Source organism: Pseudopipra pipra, chromosome 3 (assembly GCF_036250125.1).
Source record: "Pseudopipra pipra isolate bDixPip1 chromosome 3, bDixPip1.hap1, whole genome shotgun sequence".
In the NCBI taxonomy this organism is placed as follows: Eukaryota; Metazoa; Chordata; class Aves; order Passeriformes; family Pipridae; genus Pseudopipra; species Pseudopipra pipra.
Window position 1 is genome coordinate 97,359,443 of NC_087551.1, and position 19,865 is coordinate 97,379,307.

General features: G+C 35.8%; 1 protein-coding gene across 2 annotated transcripts in view; it reads left to right on the forward strand.

Moving 5' to 3' along the window:
- LOC135412059 (gamma-2-syntrophin-like) overlaps nucleotides 1–19,865 on the forward strand; it is a 298,003-nt gene that overhangs the window by 124,451 nt on the left and 153,687 nt on the right. For both annotated transcript variants that reach the window (XM_064650434.1, XM_064650435.1), the window contains exons 5-6: nucleotides 5,827–5,870; nucleotides 5,981–6,022. In XM_064650434.1, the coding sequence (XP_064506504.1) occupies nucleotides 5,827–5,870; nucleotides 5,981–6,022 (86 nt within the window). The remainder of the gene's footprint in view (nucleotides 1–5,826; nucleotides 5,871–5,980; nucleotides 6,023–19,865) is intronic.

Consider the following 19,865-nt stretch of genomic DNA (forward strand, 5'->3'; position numbering starts at 1 on the left):
CAATATGTTCTAAAAAACTTATTTTTTGATAAGGTCGTCTCAAAGGAGAAGATGAAGGATCCAAGCCATTATCAGTCACCTATCCTCAAAACATATTTAGTTCTGTAGCACTTTCCTGTTGAAAGACATTCCCTGCTATGTCTGGTCTTTGCCCACTCCTGCATCCAGTGCCTTTCTCACCTCGTGCATTTTGTGCGTCTCGCCCATCGAAGCAACATGTTGAGCTTCAGTGCTTCAGGCTTGTGTATGTTTAGATCTAGAAGTTACTTGTTGATGGGTAGATACAGTAGTTTTAGGATTATGAGATGATCTTGCTCCACAGGCACTGAGAAAAAGAGGAGAGGAGTCCTAGTTTCCCATGTCACTTATTCAATGTGGGAAACCTGGCACATGAGAATAATGACATGGGTGTTTGATGAAACACATGGTATTATTAAGGGATTTACAGCTTTTCTTTACAAGATAAATGGGGCACATATAAAGGCGAGAAAGAAAGCTAAACTAAGGAAATCTCTTGGTTAAAAATAGAAATTCAGAAAGTTGGGTTTTTTTTTTATTTAAATGAAGACATGTAAGTCCTGTAAAGTCCTGTAAAGAGTATGCTCAGTTTTAAAAAACTTCTCTAACAAGGTAGTTTTCAATAATTGAGTTAATATAGTTCTGTTTTAAATCACATATTAAAAATCTCAAAGTGCTTGACTTAAAAAAAAAACCAAACCAAACCAACCAAAAAACCACAAAAACCACCAAACAAAAAAACCCACAACCCCCCAAAAAAACAAACCAAAAAATACTGACTCATATTGCAGCAGGTATCTTTACAGTCATGACTGTAGTTATGTCCAGTTCATGGGAGAAGAGGGAAAAATACATCTGGATATGTTGGAGTAGTCATTTGCATTCTTAATACTATTTTTTTCAGTCTTTTTATTTCATCTAGTTTCTTAACTATTCCTTTCGATTATCTTTAAGCAGTGAAATACTTATGCATAGATTTAAGCTTATGAATTACCAGTCCATGAAGTTAGTGCAGCTCATTATGTGCTTTAAGCAGCACTTTTTATCATAGGATGTAGTACCTGATGTGTTTCTCGTATGATTCAGGAATTCAATAAAAATTGAGTACTGTGACCAATCTTGAAAAATACAAGGACATCAGATTATTTACAGACTCAAATCTTCATAGAGATGTTCATCAGTTAATATGTTGTAAGTCAGAAATTCCCAAGACTATCTTCAGTAAAGTTTCCATTTCACAGCCTTGCAAATTTTGGAAAATTTGATACAGCCCTGGTGGATAGTAAAAGTAAATGAAGCAAAGTTAGAAAGGATTACTTGTTGTTTTCACTTCTCACTGAATGCTAAAGAACTTTTTATAGCTCCTGGCTCTGTCAGAGATTCTTTTTTTTTTTTTAAGATTAGAATGAGGGATCATTTGCATTTAGGAAAATATTTCAAGTCTAATATTCTCAAAAGTGTGGTTTTTTTTTTTTAATTTTTATTTTCATACCATTATTTCAACATAAGCCCCTTTAGGTTTTTCTCATGCTTTGTTCAATTCAGTATCACTTTTGAATTTAATCAATGTACAGCAACTAATCAATATTAAATGTTTTTAAACATAATTAAAATATAGAGTAAAGGTTATGTAGCACTAGTTGTTGTAACACACACTTCATTTTCTTTTACAGCCTGGTACCTTTCTACTTTTCACTGCTTTGTGCTTATTTTCTTTTCAAAGTTTTTTTTTTTTTTTTTTTGGACGTGTTCAATTCACTGCTACTAAAATATCATTTCAAATAAAACTTCAAGAGGCAAACTGGATTCTGAAAAAGTTGTGTTTATTATTTCACTGAATAAGGTTATATGCTCCTTGGTATCCCAAAGCTCTTCCTCAAGTATTTTGTTTTTAGTATTGATTCATTTTACCCATAGTGACTGATAATTTTAGAGCAGTCTTTCATAAACACCTTTGTATATGAGGATGTTACCAGTGGGAGAAAGAGTTCCACATAGCCTGGAAGAATTTACTCAATATTTTTGTCATGTAGAGAACATGTGACTTCGTGAAAACATCAGTAGATGTTTTGTCTTCAGGTTTAAATATGCCTTAGAGAAACAAGACTGCTTTTTTTTGTCTATTTCCAAGGAGTTTTTCCAGTCACTTTATTTCTAATATACTTGTAAACTATATTGTAAATTCTGCATTGTATTGGCACATCCTCTAGAATTTGATTTGGGGAACACATATTTGTTAGAAATCATTATTGATTTCAAATTATAGACCATTGTCTAAACCCAAAGTGTTTCACCATAGACGTGGAAGCACTGCCATTACAGCAGCAGCAGGTGTCTACATTATTGGTTTAGTATGCAGTGTAATGCACTTCTAGAGTAAATGCCCTGATTGTCCCAATTTCCTGGGCTTTGTTTCAGTTCACTGAGTATTTGGTATTGACCACATAATGCTCCTTCTCTCATTTACTTATGTGGACAGCCTTGATTGTTTTTAGAGACTGCAAGCAGGATATAATTGCTTTGTGCCCTTAAACTATAAAATGTATTGGCTAACACCCGTAAGGTAGCTGGGGATATTGCAGTATTCATCACCCCTGTGAAATGAGCAATGAGTCTTTGCTGACCTGTCAGTCAACAGTTCGATGAGAAAGGTTCGACCTCCATTGCTCCCTCGAAGGGAGTTGTCTTCAGTGCTGCTAAGTTACAATCCTACAGCTATCTGGTTTTCTTTCTTGAGGTTTTATACCTTTTCATATTGCTGCTTTTTCTTTTTAAGCCTTGAGTTGTTAACTAGCTCTATTGCAAGAATTTTACCTGTGTCTGGAATTTAACCTTTCCTTTTGTGCATGAATAAATAGTAGTCTATGTATTTTATTATAACTTTTGTTAGAACCAAGTAGTTTTCTTGGAAGTCTTGGACACCATTGCACAACTGTGCTGTTGTGTCACTAAGCAGTGGATCACAGATAGATGAATATCCAGGAGGATGGCGATACCTACCTACCTGCCTGCAAATCTTCACCATACACTCTTCCATCAGGATCTCAGCTTTCACACAAACATTATCTGTCTTAGTATGCTTTGCTTTCTTACCTTACATTTTTCTCTATTGATCTCTTACAGAAATTCTTTCCAAACTCATCTCTCACATCCCCATATCTCTTTCTTTACTGTGCTTTTTTCTGTATTGCTGTTTCTAACTGATCTTCCCAATAGCAACAGCGGCTTTGACCACCCAGCAGAGCCAACATGAGGGCCTCAGGAAAACAGCACTGCCTGCTGCCCACGTATGCCATACTCATCACATCTGTGGCTGCAGATCAGCTGACTGGTACTTGTTGAAGCATAAGCAAACACATATGCCTTGCTGCAGAACGTTGGAGCATGAATCCTACTGCAACCCCCACAAAGACAATCTAATATCAGAGGATTGGCTTATTAGGGTTGTCCTCCTGAAGGAGGTTGAGAACCCACTGTCCCTGTATTACAGTTGTTCAGTTGATGTCCAGCCTTTACATGGATTTCAGTTTCAGGGACCACTGCATTACTTGTAAGCAAGGTCTGCTTCTGTGTATTGTGGCCTCTTACAGCTATTACTGGCAGCAGGAGTGCATCACTGTGTGGCACTGGTGTACCTTAGGATGGGCTGCTTAGGAGCCCACAAAACAGAAAGTTTTGTGTAATAGTTTTCCTTAGGCAGCTTCTCTTCACTTGAGAGCATTTAGACTGAAAGCCCAGTCTAACTGATCTCAATGAAAATCCCTGAAACCCTTATGGTGTGGGTGTAAGGAGCTTCAGCACCAACTGCTTTGATTTGTGATCTCTCTCTGTTCTGCCTCATCACACATACCTATTCTGTTCTGGTTTCACATGGGACGGAATTAATTAATTTTGTTCTTAGTTCCTGGTACAGTGCTATGTTTTGTATCGAGTATGGGAATGACGTTGATAACACACTGGCCAAAGGAATATTCCGTACCACAGAACATCATGCTCAGTATATAAACTGGAGGGAGTTGTCTGGGAGCTACTAATCGCTGCTCAGGGATGGGATGGGCATTGGTGATGAGGAATTTTGTTGTACCTCACTTTTTTCTCTTGGATTTTATCACACACTATCTCCTTTCCACTACTATTATCATATTATACTTTACTTCAATTCTTAAACTGTTCTTATCTCACAAGATTTACCTTTTTTTTCAATTATTCTCCCCATCCCAGTGCGGGCTGGCAGATAGTGATCTGTGGGGTTTGAAAGGAGGGTTGAGCAGGTGGCTGCATGATACATAGTTGCCAGTAGATTTAAACCACAACAACTTGCTAATACAGACATAATCAAAATTTCTGCACTCACTTCTGAGTCAATCACACACATTGGGCAAGGTATGCACCCTTTGAATTTATCCTTTTCCACTTTCCTGCAACTGGAATTTCAAACACACCTCCTTCCTTCTACCTCCAATTCAAGGATGCTTCCACTTTTCTAGAACAGCCCTAACACACACGCTGAATTAAAAATTGTTCATGTGTATTTCACTATTGGTATGTATATTACTAATATCTCAAATACAAGTTTAGTATTGAGATATGCAACCTAATGCTCAGAACCTCTAGCAAAGTATGTACCCAATATAGGCTACTTTGTATTGCTTTGTAATGGTTTTGAACAGCTTTAATTCAATTCAATATCTGTACATAGATGTCTCTTTTCTATACCACCTATTACAAATTGTATGCATATTTTTAGTACAAAGTAGGATGAGAGGTGGAGTAAAGACCTTCAGTGCAACTTGTAGCATGTTATTTAAAACAAATAGTGAAATATTTCCTAGGTATTGACTAATGAACTGCTATCTTTTATCTGTGAAAAGAGTGATGAAAAATCTATTAGAAAAAAAAATTAATTTTAAAAAAGCACTATTTTGTACCAAAAGTAAATTTATAGTGGCAACAGCTGTATTGCAGAAATTGCGAGAATGTTCTATGCAGGTTTTCTTTCTTTTTTTACCTCTATTTCCATCTCTTATAATACTGCCTTTGTTAACATTTGTTGCATTCTTCTAAGCCTCAAGTTGTGACTTGAAAGATCTTGTATAAGACTAATAGGTCTTAATACTATCAGTCTTTGCAGGGTCAGAGCCTTACTTTCAATTAAGGAATACATTTCATGAGATAAACATCCTCGAATTCCACAGAAAAAATAAAGAGCTTAAAAGTTAGAGAATACACCTCAAAAAATGTCTTTCTTTGTATCTGTGCAGAATTGTTTGCAGTTTCATTGCATTATTCCCATTAACTCTGTAGGGCAGGAAACATGCAAATTGCACATTGGAATAACATTATTCTTGGGAACAAAGATAGCTTAAACTTCATGTTAAAGAATTATATTAAATTCTAGGCACAACCTCTTTAATTACAGCAGTCCCTGTAAATTTGTTCAGGGGGAAAGGAATTGCTAAGTAGTTTCAGAAATTCCTGCTTCCCTTTTGTGGAAGAATAATGAAAAGTTTGAATCACATTTTCCACATAATTTAATGAAATCCTTCATTAGTGAGAAGTGACATTTGCATTCCACACTAAACAAGTTCTTTGTGCATGGAAAGTAGCTCTCTTAATTTATTTAAAATTGCTGGGAATCTATTACCTTTGTAGGATGAATACTGATTGCTGTGCTGTTGGTATTTTCACAACCAAATCAGTTTCAAATGAAGATTACTAACAGCATGTTAAACCAATTGCTGGAAGAGAATATAGCATTTTTTTCAGTACTGCTATAAATTAAAATCTACTCCTTCTGTAATCCCACAGCTGAACAAACAGGAATGTTATTTATAGGAGATGCAATAATACAGGTCAGTAAACATTCACTTTTTTCCACAGACTTTTGTTTCATACTTGCTTTTATTTCAGTGACTAATTTACACATTGCGAATCATTTTCTCCCTATCATATCTGTTTTTAGGTTAATGGTATAAATGTAGAAAGTGCTACCCATGAAGAAGTGGTAAGTCATTCCACTTTGATTTTTTTATTGGTGTACAGAATATCTCATGCCCAAAGTGTTCTGTCTCTAGCCTTGTTTCAAATTAATTTACTCTTTTTTACTATAAAGATAGTGCTATAGTCAGATTTGTCATATATGTGATTATTAAAAATCTTCCAGTTATTTCATTCATTTTTGAAATATAGTTTCCTACAACATTTGGCCTAAACCAAAACAAAATAATTTGTTGAGTAGTGGTTAGTTTTTACTGATTTGTTTGATTTATCACATTGACTGTATGAGGATAAAGCCAGTTCACATTCAGTCCATGTGCAGTGCTTTTCCAGTCTGCAGTGCAAGGCAGTATAGATAAAAATTGTTACCCCCTGTTGACTGTTTATTGGCAGTTATCACTTGATTCACTGACAACTGTATCTCAGAATAACATCTGTAGCAACCATAATTGACATGGGCTTTGACAGTCTTATCAGCAAGGCAGAAATTACATGGCCAGAGGAACTAAACTTGCTTTTATTACTTGGAGGTGATCTCTCTAGGTCAAGATAAAGTGCAGCTGCATGATCTTGCAGTTCTTTTCTTGGTGTTGATTAATACCATCAGGCTGAATCTCTTACAGACAATCTCAGTAAAGTACTGAGTCAGGTCTATTGTGTATTGATGAACTACCCTCCTGCTGCTTGTATTGTTATTGCACATAAAAAAACCTCTAAACTTGATGAAAGTTATTCCTCACAAAATGGTAAGTTACATCCCTTAAGGATTGTTTTTCAGAACCAAGAAGTGCTCCAGAACTGTTGATGTAACACAGCAGAGATGAGGAATCAAAGAGAAAAACGTAGTGCTGCTCCTCACCCCATACATGGGAATTCAATGGAAGCATTACGCAAAATTTCCTAAAACAACTGTAGGCCATATGGCTGAAGGAAACTCAGAAAGATCTCAGTGGGCCAGGAGATAGATCTGCAAAGAGACTTTTCTACTACCGCAGCCTGTTACCATAATCAGAGTGGGGTTGGGTAAACGGGTCAGGCGGTAGAGGCTGGTTCTATGAGATTTGAGATAAGGTGGGCTGTTGCCAAAGTTCCTGAGAGAATGGAAGATTTCTTATTTTTTACTTCTATCAAAATTATGTCTTTGAATTTTTATGAAATAATAGTAAGATAAAGTTCTCTTTATTTGAATATGGTGGGTTTTCAGTTCGAAAGAAATGCTTCAGAAGATGTTTGGGTACTTAGAAACAGCACTGAAGAAGGCAGTATTATAAAACATATTAAGCTATTAATATAATAGCATAGTGATTAAGGGTAGTTGTCCAGAAAGCAGGCAGTTAAGGATGAAGAACTCATCTAACTTTTAGAAAATCATACCTACATCATCTACCTCTGTAAAGAGCACCCTATTTTCTAAGTGTCACTCAGATTAGAAGAGATATACTCCAGCACTTCTGTTCAAAAGGCAGTGTTCAAGCCTTCTGTTCAAGCCTCAGCAGTGAGGCTTGGGTAGTCTCAATTCACCATGGGTTCCAGCTTATACAACCTTGTTAACATCACACAAAATACTTAATCAGTCGGAGCCAATCAAAGGTTATTTCGTAATTCTTTTGACTTGCTTTATTTTCATCTGGCACCATGATCTCTTACATATTCAGTCATCTACTTCAAGGTGGGACTTCTGAACCATCATCCTTCAACACTGTTTGAGCACACTTCCTGCTACTTGCATTCTGGTTGCGAGAGACCTCTTTTGTAAATGTCCAACTCAACGTTACTAATTGTGCTGTGTGACCCAAGGGACTGTGTACTGGGTCTGGCTGAGACAGCAAAGACAATTATCTTTGTGACAGCCAGTAGGGTGCTGCATTTTGTGACTAAACATTAGTAAAATGCCACTGTGTTTGTTATTGCTGAGCAGTGCTTGCAGACCATTGAGGCTTTCTCTTTTTTCCCACTTTTCCACCTCTCAACAAGCAGGCAGGGAGTGGGCAAGAAGTTGGAAGGGGACATAGCCAGGAAAGCTGACCTGAACTGACCAAAGGGATATTTCGTACCATATAACATAATGCTCAGCAGTAAAAATTGTGAGGAGCATTCTCTGGAGGAAGCAGCCATTGCTCAGAGACTGAATGGGTATCGGTCTGTTTGTGGGAGGTGGTCACTGATTGCCTTCGCATCACTTGTTTTGTTTTTACCTTTGTCTTAAGTTATTAAACTGTCTTTATCTTGAAACTGTTGCTATTGTGAAAGTTTTCTTGCTTTGTTCTTCCTATTCTCTCCCATCCTGCCAGTGGGGGGAATGGAATTCAACTGAACACAGACTACTAAAAGGGGTGCTGTTGGCAAAGGTAGGGATTCTGAATTACTTCCCTAGTCCAACCTTAGTGATAAGCCAGTAAGGGGCAAAACAAGTACATGTTTCTTGCTTTTTTTGGTGTTGGACTGTTTTTTTTTAATCTATTTGTTTGTCGTTTCATGGTTTGATTATTTTATATTTTTTAATTGTAGCTTTAAAAAATGTTTTCAAGAATTTTATTTGGGTTTTTTAATTTCTTTGTTTTACAGTGGCATGTCTGGATTCTTGCTGTTTAGACTTTCCTCCCTTTTGTTCTTAATTTCTATCATTTTAGAATGTACTGCTGGTTCACACTTGCAGGATGTGAGGATGTGCACTGCATAGGCACAAACTCAGATAACCTACATTTTACTAAATTGAAGCTTAAGTGTATGTCAGTTGGGCTCACATTTGTTAAAGACTTATGACCCATTGTGGTAAATACATGGGATAGAAGGCTACAAAATCTGTGAACTTTAGGAGAGGAGGCCAGTTTGTTTTGTCTGCTACCTACTGTCTTTGCTCTGAAGATGCTTCTGTAGATAACTTGTCAGCAACAATTTAACAGCAAACTGGCTTTCCTGTTTTTCACATCTGATTACTACAGTTTGTTTTTCTCCACAATTACTCAAGCTGCTACTAGTTCTGCCTAAGGGTATGGATAGAATAAATAACTCCAAATCACGACTGGGGAAAATCTTGCTTTTACAGAATGTAATACAATAGTGTGGAAAATTGAAAATAATTTCTTTTCCTTGAAAAATAAATTTATTTTTAGAAGTAGTCTATTGGTGTGGAGAGACTGTGAATACAGAAAATGTTAATTCAGAGATTAATATAGTTTCTGTATTGCTCATCAGAGAGGAAAATTAATTTTATTTCCCTGGTGGCTAATCAGGTTGTCACTCTGCAAAACACAAAAGGAACAGACAGTTCCCTGGAGGGAAGAGAGAGAGGCAAACAGAGGGGAAGAGTATTTAGGTTGAAATTCACAAAGAAGGTATACCAATTGATATTCACCTGGCTGGGACCTCAATTTTCAAGGTGTTCACAATACACTGTGAAAGGAAATGAAACATGAGATGACAGTTTGCTGATTCAACAGAATTTTTCAGATTCATAGAATCACAGAATCGTAAAATGGTTTGAGTTGAAAAGGACATTGAACTTCATCTAGTTTCACCCCTGTGCCATGGGCAGGGAACCTGCACCAGACCAGGTTGTTCAAAGCCCCATCCAAACTGGGCCTTGAGCACTTTCAGCAGTGGAGCATCCACAGTTTCTCTGGACAACCTGTGCCAGTGCCTCATCATCCTCACAGTAAAGAATTTCTTCCTAATATCTAATCTAAATCTCCCTTCCTTAACTTTAAAACTGTTCTCCTTTGTCCTATTACTACATGCCTTTGTAAAAAGTCCCTCTCCAGCTCTCTTGTAGCTCCTTTAGGGTCTGGAAGGTGCTCGAAGGTCTCCTCAGAGCCTTCTCTTCTCCAGTCTGAACAGGCCCAACTTTCTCAGCCTGTTATCATAGCAGAGGTGCTCCAGTTCTCTGAGCATGTTCATGGCCTACCTGATGATCAGAGGACTAAAAACGCTTCCTGGCATGTTGTGGTGTGGGGCTGGGTGATTCTCTCTCTCTGTACTTGGTCGAAGGGGTAAATAACATTCATAAAGATTTCTGTGAGTCCTCGGGGTGAGCACTGCCCTATGATGAAATGCTCTAGAAATACCTATTTGTTTCCACCATAAGCAAAATATAGGTGATGTGATGAAAAAACATCACTGGAGCCTTTCAAGATGCAGTTGGACAGGGTGCTAGATAATCTCATGTAGGCTCCCTTTCACACAAAAGGTGGGGCCATATGATCTTTTGAGGTCCTTCAAAACCTGGGCTGTTTTTTATGATTCTCTGATTAGTTCAAATGTGAGTTTGTATGAAATGAATCCCATTCAAGACAAATTAAATCAAAACTGATTATTTCCATTAACTAGAAGAGGCAGGAGTGAGAGTTTAGGTATAGAAAATGGAAAACTAGGTGCTGCATGATATTTTTTTCTTGCAATATCTTATACATGTATTTTATAGTAAATTATTGTGTTTCGCACATTTTTAGTATTTCACACAAATGTTAATTTACTCGGAATTTTATTCACTGACCCAGGAAAGTACTTAAGAATATTTATTTCTTTTTATTTATGAGTAGTCTCACAGAAGGACATCACTAAATAAACAATATCCATTAAAACAAAATCCATTCAATGGGAATAATTTTATATTTTCAGAATTTCTGATTTTAGTCAGTAGTCACCACATTTTTTTTCAGATCCCCCATAACTTCAGATGTCTATAGTAATGCTATTTAATGTGTCATTGGCATGTCTGCCAGAAAGTGATGAACTTGTGCTTCATTGGGCTGATTCACTGAGATACAAGGAATGAACCTGAAAATTATTTATATACATTGAGATGTTGAGATTTTATTTTCATTCATCCCTTAAGCCATCATCCATTTTGCATTAGCTATTTCAGAATTAAATCTCTGCATAGTCTTCTGGAATTCAGTTCCAAGTGGTGGAACATAGATTATGAATTTTATCCGTACAATATCAGAAAGAAAGAGATCAAAAAGAAAGAAAAAGTAATTTTATAGCTAAAAAAAGTACATAATGATTAACTGCTCAACAAATATATTAAAATTAGTAAGATAATAAAAATATAGAACTGTAGTGATGAATTAATAAAATAATAAAAATAATTATAAAATATCTTGTCAAATTGATAGATGCTTGTGAAGTAGCAAAAATAAATTCTTTTTATTTTCTAATTTTATCATGTAGTAATATCTTATAGTCATATTAATGAGTACAGTTTATTGATCTATGCTGTTGTTAAAACCATTAATCTTTAAACAAATTAAGACATGTTTACAGTGTGAAAACTGCAGTGTTATGTTCTGTTTGTTTAACCACATGTTAATATTTGAATATGTAATTTAGTAATACTTGAGGCAACAACCTTATGACATCTGGAGAAATTAAAAATAGAATTTTCATTTAATATATGTAGAAGGTTTAATATCTTAATGTTACTGCCAGAAATAATCTGCAGTACAGAGCAGTTCAAGGAAATGCTTGTTGTTTTTCTAGACTGCCCAGGTAGCTGCTACATTAACATGTATAAATACCATTGCAGACATACATGCAATTCTGACCCAAGACTGATGCTTAACTTCAAGTTATTCCTTGAATTTCTGCAGCTCTTCCTGCAGGAAGCTTTTCAGTTTGAACCTGCTTTTTCATACAACAGAAAAAAATGTTATGAACTCATAATAAACAGTGTAATTCAAGTATGGCAAGTATAAAATGAGAGTTTGATCAGTTAAATGCAGGAAAAATAAATATTTTTCCACACAGATAGACTGTGCATGTTTCATGTCTTGGAGATCCATCTTAAGGGTGCTGAGATGAAATGTCACAGTACTGTCAGCAGTGCTCTGCATGGTTTACTTGAACAGTTAGTCCTTTGTACTCCAACTTTTTTGTTCTCTCAATATAGAAGAAATATTCTCTTAATATTGAAAGGTTGATTCTACCAGATCCAGAAGAATGAGTAACTGAGATGTGAAGGTTGTCTGATTCCTTTGCATGTCATAGAACTGTTTGATTTCTTTCTTCAACTGCATGGTTTTCTCATTGTCCTGGTACTTCCCAGAGTTTGCTTTTCAGTTTCTCCATTTTAGTAAATTCTTTCTGTTGAGAGTTTGAAAGTGATGTTTTAAGTGGTTTTCATCTAAATGAAGTTGAGCTACTTTATTCCCTACCCCTTGTTTCCACACTTGCACACCCTAACAAAAGCAATCTGTTTCTCCCATTCACTTTTTCTAGACATACTGGAAGAAAAGGTGTATGCTACTAAAAAACATTTTAAAAATGAACAGTTGCCAAAAAGAAAAAAAAATAAAGTTTTTCACATGTTCTGAAATACTCTACATGCATCACTGCAAAGTTTAGCTGCTGTTACATCTTACTGTATGAATATAAGTTAAAAAGAAGTATGTGGTATTGCACAGGAACTTAGTAGTAGTGTCTTAAATGACCTCAACATCACACTCTATTTCCAGGATTTGCCATGTGTTCAAGTACTGCAGATGCAGTAGAGTGGAAATAAGAAAGCAATCTCCAAAAATTATATTGAACATGTAGAGATGTGTGTGTGAATTTTTATTGAAGTGTATGTTTTGTCATGGGAAACCTAAAGAAATATGAAATAGAATAATCCAACAAAGCAGTCATTGTGCTTCTAGAGGGATGACAAGCAAGTCTCAGGAAAATGTTGGAGAGCAAAGAAAAGGAAGAGTAGTAGAAAAGCTAAAAAAATCTGTTTCAGTGACTATTTGAAAGGGCTCTTCCCTTCTCTCCCAGCAAGCACAGACCTCTCCAATGAAAACCCAGTAGGTCCCGGCTGGAGTCACAAGGGAGTGTGCGAGCCAACCGAGTCCGGTGGTCTGGCCTCACCAGGACGAAAAACCAGACCTTCTTTCCAAATGCCTGCACACAGATCCCCATCTCCATCCCAGAGAGCGAACTCCACCGTCAGCCCCCTCTGCCCTCGGAGCAGAGCCAGCCACCCCCTCCCAAAACTCCTCCCCTGTCCCCCCAGCCTCTGATGGGCCATCAGCGAGGAATGCAGCCTGACTAGCTAGTTCTTTTGTAAGGCTGATTAACTCCCTTCCCCCTTTCCGTTCAAACTCCATCTTTCCTACAGTGGGGGGGGGGGGGGGGGGGCCGGGGAAAGAAAAATTCTCCTGAATTTCTAACCTATAACAGCGATTTTCTTGCGTATTTGGTCACAGTAGAACAGGATTTATCATGGCAGTGAGACAAATAAATAAAAAGTGTTTTTCACATTGCTTAGATGAAAAAAGATCTGAGTTCATTTCAATTCTCCAAGTGCTTATTTGCCATGAGTATTCTGTACCTCAGCACTGCTTAAAAATAAAGCTATATAAAATCAGCATATTATAGTATAACTTTACAATTTTGTGGGATGTACAATTCAACCTCACTGTTTCCAGGTGCACTGGATTTTATCACTGAAATCATTTGGCAGCATTCCTCATTAAGAAGCAAGTATAGTATATTTTTGGTCTTCAGTGTCTTTCACATGCAAATGATAAAACTCACATGCTTTAAAACATGATTTTGCCATCTAAATTTCCACCCCTTTGCACCTTTACTGTGTTTTTATAAAAGATAGCAACATTTCAGAGAAAGATTTTTTAAAAAATGGAGTAATATAAGTACCTGTATAAAATGTATGCCTTAAAATATTACACAACTTCTGTTGTGTAATTGTGGAAATCTACTTTCTTTCAAATTCTAAACACATTAAGAAAGGGTTAAGCAGTTCATACTTCAGTACTACTATTTTACCTCCATCATTTCACAGTCATTTAATTCCCTGTGTTAAAGAAGCAGCAAGTACTCTGGCATTATGAGCATTATGTGCATAATCTTTGAGCACAAAAGCAGAGTTACTGTAATTAAAACTGATGCAGGAATTCAGCCACCTGGCACAAAGGAAGAATGGAAGTCTTTGTTAAACTATGGACACAAAATGTAGCACTTAGGTAAAGCACAACAGAGAGCATGGCTGGACAGCTGCAATTTTAAACAGTAATTCCTAGGGATTAAAGGACTTGAGTTAAAATAAATTCTTTTAAAAGAATGTGTCTCTTTTAACCCTTTGAATTTTCTACATATTTCATTTATAAATGTTGAAAGAGCTAAAAAGGATTTATAAGAAATTATACCAGCCACTTTTGTCATAAATAGAGGGACACTTTCTTTCATCTTCTCCTCCTCCTACCTGCACAAGACTGAGTACCATGGAGGTAGACTAAATATGTAAGTCAAAGGAGAACATTGGAATAAGAACTAAAGGGTGAAAGACATCTGTGGATGAGTCTGGAGGGTCTTTGAAAGGGCTGGTAAGAAAAGAAAATATAGTGTCAGGAACAGTACTGTATTATGCCCCTTGTTATCCCTGATAATCACTACAAAGAGCAATCCACTCTTGATTCCTTTGATCCTTACATCCTGTGCCCAAACTAGTCTTTGTCTTCATTTTTTGTCACTCTGCTTGGTTTCTAATGTGGCTGAGCTAACTTCTCTGAAGCAGTATACTCTCCATCTCATTTCTCCCTCTCACACCTTCCTTTTCCTCTCTAAACAATGTTTTGTGCTTTTAACTAACGTACTGCCTTGTATTAGGTGACCCTTGGTATTTTGTCAGGGTATAAAGAACTTTGGAGAGGTATACTCTAGTTCAATGTTATTAAGAAAACCAAGCTGCAAGCTAATAAAGAGTTAGGGTACACCCTTGTGATACTGAATAGATTAATTAAATAAATGTTTGTGAAAGATTAGACTTAGGCTATTTGCATAAGTGAAACTCAGTTATTTTGTATGTTGCAAGTTTCCTGAAATGGAAAGGAAAATTGTTATATTTCTGATCACAAGAAATATTAACTCCTTTCAGATCATTATATGACCTGTACATAAGTATTATTTCTCTTCAAAACGTCATTGACTTAATGGGAGTGTAATCTAAATAAGTGAATGGGTCTTAGAGATGTCACTAATATTTAAGATACATTTGTTTAGCCACTTAACTGAGGCTGGATAATAACACCATTTGTTCTTTATTGTAGATAAAGGACAAAACACTCACAGAGTACTAGTGTATTACTCATAGAGGAATAGTGTATTCATACACTTCATGTGGCAAATAAGCCAGCACATTTCATCAAAACTATTTAAGGACTGGATCAGGAAATAAAAAAGGGTTTTGGTGTTGTTTTTTGTCTGATATGATATTAGGCAGCAGAAAGTCCAATAGAAAAAGGTCTAATAAAAAAAAATATAACCCTGTATGTAAAAATTGTGAGTCTAGCTGACATCAGTACTGTGAGGAAAGAGAAAGTAATTCTTCAGAAGACTATAACATGACAATGAGATTTAGATGATATTCTCTTACCAAATAGCATGTTTTTTTCCAGTACAGGAAGTGTTTAGTATTGAATAAAGGAATATACTTTATGGGGGCCTGTATTGGCCACCAATAAGTATTGGCCTACACAGTAGCAGAATTGCAAGGAATCATGACGCAGTAGGCAAAAGGTTCAGGTGTGGGACATTGCCTAACACAGATTCCTCTCTAATGTGTGCTGAATATTGCAGATGATCTGCTGGTTTGTGGTGACAGTAGCACTTTCATGCCTGGGGAATTGTGGAAACAAAAGCACTAAGGAATGACATACAGCGGTACGACTACTATGAAATAGTGCTGAACTTTGTCCATAGATATTCCTATGTTCATCTGCATGCTGTGAGGATTTTAGTGTAAAAGAGTAATGTCTTTTGTTTTCTAGGTGCCCCAGTTCTTTAAGCCTGAAAGGATGAATATATGAGTGATTATAAATAAATTCTATGCTTGACCCAAACTGCAGGGCAATCCACTGAGTTGATCAGTCCATAGGTCTAGGACTTCTAGCTTGTACTTCAGCAGTGAATGTTGTAGAAATCAAAAGCGGTTCTCACTGCTTACTGTGTTTAGTCCTGTATTAACTCTAAATGTCTGTGAAATGTCTATTAGGCTAGAAGACTTACTACAAAAGGATCATTGTAGAAAAGTTTGTTGAGAGAAAAGGAAGAAATGCCCAAATAGTCAACAATTTCTAAATCAGAAAATGCAGCATGTGGACCTACTGGGTTTGACAACTTCAAAATCTTCTTGTTTAGTTTTTACACTCGGTAGCACAAAACAGCCTTCATTAAATATTGCCCATCCTTCAGCTGAAATTACCTTCATTGACATTTTGTACCATTGTCAGTAGATGATGGCAGAGGTTTTCTGACTGCTACTTCTCTCCTCAGAGAGACATTTCTGGTCAGATAAAATCCATTTCTAAGAACTCTGCAGGTATGTTGTAAATACAAACAAACAACAAAGAAAATCGGAACAATAAAGGCTACATGAATACCTGCATTTTTAGCTCAATCTGTGCCCATTGGAGTTTGTATAAACTCAACCACTTTACTATCATCTAGAAAGATTCTGAAGAATATGAACCTGCAGGGTTAAACTGCTCCAATTGCTTTGCTTGAAAAGGTCTGCATTTGGGATAGAAGTGTCTGCAATTCTACAGCTATAGATTCTACTTTAACATATGTGTTTCCAATCACACTTAGTCAGGAAACTCCATTTCCACATGCACTTATCTGGAAATGGAGTTTTGATACAACAGTATGTGCTGCTGACATACCAGATATGTCAGGAATGATTTAATAAAGTTTCCATCTAAGAATTGTATGTTTGTTCTCTGGTAACTTGGCCATTTCTGTCTGTCGTGAGTTTTTGATACCTGAGACAATTATTTCTTTTTACAAGTAAAATGTAACAGTAGATAAGCAATAAAACATACTGCTCATTCTAAAATTTTGAGTTCTGTAGCTTTCAACTCTTTTCATTCAGAGCACACTGATCACAGTTGAGACTGCTCTGCATTTCCAGAGAGAAGTCCCTATAATGCTCTGATATTCCTTGGAATTTTTGAAGGATGGCAAAGTTACTTTCTCAGGAATGGGTCTTCATGCTTCAGGCAATAGTTATCCCTAAGCGAATTTATTTAAACTTTCATTGCTTCAGGGAACAGCTGATTTGACTCAAAATTTATTTTCCAATGCACAATATATATCAGCATCTTTCATATTCCAAATATTTTTGTAAGCATTTTTTACACAGTGCTAATTACACACTCGTGTGTGTAATTAAATAGAAAAAATAATGTACAAAATAATGAAAAAAATTAAATAAATTCCTTTTTTTGTCTGTAATTACTGGTAATTACAACATACAAGAGCAGCACTATTTGTTTAAATTGATACTGAAGCTTTATAGTTAAAAATGTCTTTTACCGTATTTGTAGGCAGAAATAAAAGTAAGAATTGATTGAACTAAGAGAAGTTGCAGTTTAGTTTAAATCTGAAAATTTCCATAAGATGCATTGACTGTTATTTTCCTAGCATATTTGTATATGCTGTATATGTTCATATATGTATATGCTCATTGTTCAAATGCTTGTTTTGGATTAGCCAGATAATCCTTTAGAAAGAGATTATTGCTCATTGAATAGTGCAAAGCTAAGGAAGAAAGAATCAAAAGTATTTATTGGAAACTACTCCATAATTGAGCAGTGGAAAAAAGACAAGTACCAAGAACTCATTGTTTCTTGATCTAATTTAATTATGCTTCATGCTTTTCCAGTACTATTTGCAATCCAATTTTAATTTTATAAGCTTTTTTCAAAGCCATTTTGCTTCTACTGTCCTTTTTGAGACTACCTGTACTGCAAGGCATCTGTTTTTCACACACCTTCCTTGCCTACTCATTGACATATAAGCATGATACCAGATTTTTCAGCCCTGCATGTCTGGGTTGAGATGAAATTGTCAGGTTTTCAAACATAGTTCCAAATACACTTTTGCCTAGAAGGCATTTTAAGTGTTAAATACTATTGTTGATTATGAAAATTTAAGAATTTCTTAAAACTTTTAGTTCTCTAGATTTCGTTGTTTGGATTTTTTTTACTATTACATGTTATGATCTAATTCTTTTCATATGTTTTACAACAACTTCTTAGTTGTTTGCCTGCTGTATTGCAGGACTGTACATAGGCTTCCACCCAGGTACTTGTCAAGTCCGAGACTTGCACTTATGTGAATTTCAAGTGTTTTATTTGTGAAATGCTTGTACCTCAAGATCAGGCGTTCATCAGGAACTTCTTTGACTTCAGAATTTTTGCTTCAGACTTTCAGTCTGATTTTGGTGCTTAATCTTAAATATTCCTCTATAGATGCAAGATAGGATCAATTTCATTTAACTTCATAGGTTTAAAGTATGAGGTTATCATCCAGACTCTCCTTATTTAGAGATAGACACCTGTGGGTGGGGATTTCTTTTTATCCTGAGATCTTTCCTGATTTCTAGAAAAGACATTAGCAATACTTTAGAGTTGAATCTTTTAAGTAGCCAAAGTTAAATGATGTGACTTCTGCACTCAGAATAGATATTGGCTAAAGGGCCATATGGGTCAATTTATTCGTCAAAAACATTCTCCTTTTCAATTTTAATTGCTGTTACAGTTCTGATCTATAATAAGAGAGAATCTGGTTCAAACAGCCAAAACCTTGTATAAATCTCTGAGTGGTGTGAATATTTATGATCAGATATGTTTAAAGGTTTAGAGCAAATCACAGCAAACACAAGGCACCAGAATTTAAAAAGAATTTAAAAAGAATGCATTTTCCTAAATTGGGTGTTGACGTTAAAAATGAGGCAAAGAAAGTAATTTGGTTTTCCTAAAATATGGGTCATAATTTTTTCTGCAGACTCTGTACTGTAGTTAGCTAAGGGAGATATAGAATCTCCTATTTATATTTTTAACATTCTCTCTGTTCTGTTCTTGAGAAATGCATGTGAGAAAGAGAAGCATAATAAACCCTGGCTTGATGAATGCACTTAGAGATATGCAAAATCTGCAAATTGGTACCAGCATGAAAAGCAAACATTTCAGTTGATGCTCTTTTTTCGTTCATACATGTGAACACACAAGTAAGTGCATACACACAGTTAGGTGCAGTAAAAACATTTAATCAACCTTTAAAAAGCACCAAAACCTTTTTTAATCTTATTTTACAATCACTTTTACAATCCTTATTTTATATTAATACTACAGTAAGGCAACAGTGCGACAGTGACTGTTACTCCAAAGATACCAGATTTGTCTTTTTTGGGCTTACTGGACTTGTGCTAAGCACAGAGCAGTGCATTATTTAGTGACCTTCCAACTGTTAAGACCTTCTTGTGAGCACTGACATTGATTTAGTTTTGTTATTATGTATGTAGTTCAACTCTACCACCTCTTCAGGCACTACCTAAGAATACAAAGTAGCTTCAGGAGAGTATGATACAGTGTGAATATATTTTAATGTATTACTGCTCGGTAATTTTAAACCAAAACACTAATTTTAGTGTTCTTTCCTTTTCAAAATATCATTCGAAATAAAAAGTCAAATCTCATACTCTGCAACAGTGTCTAGTCTACTGTCTTGTTTTGTTCCATACAGGTTTTGGATTTAATTTACCTTCATAATATTTGATTTTCCAGAAGTATGTTAGGCAGTATGTCTATCTTGTTATCTCCTTCATCTCCTGACAAATATAAATGTTTGTGTGCAAATATTCTTTGCTTAATTAAGAGGAAACACAGTTGTTCTTCTGTGTTTTAAAGTTTTCTTCAAAATGTTTGTATTTATTAAGAAGTTAAAATTCTTCCTCGTTATTCCAAAGTCAAAATTAAAATGCTTCACTTCTTTGGCTTATCTAAAAATACAATTGTAAGAAAGTGAGTTGTCAGTATCAATTTTATTTGGTTTGTGTTTCTTCCTATTAC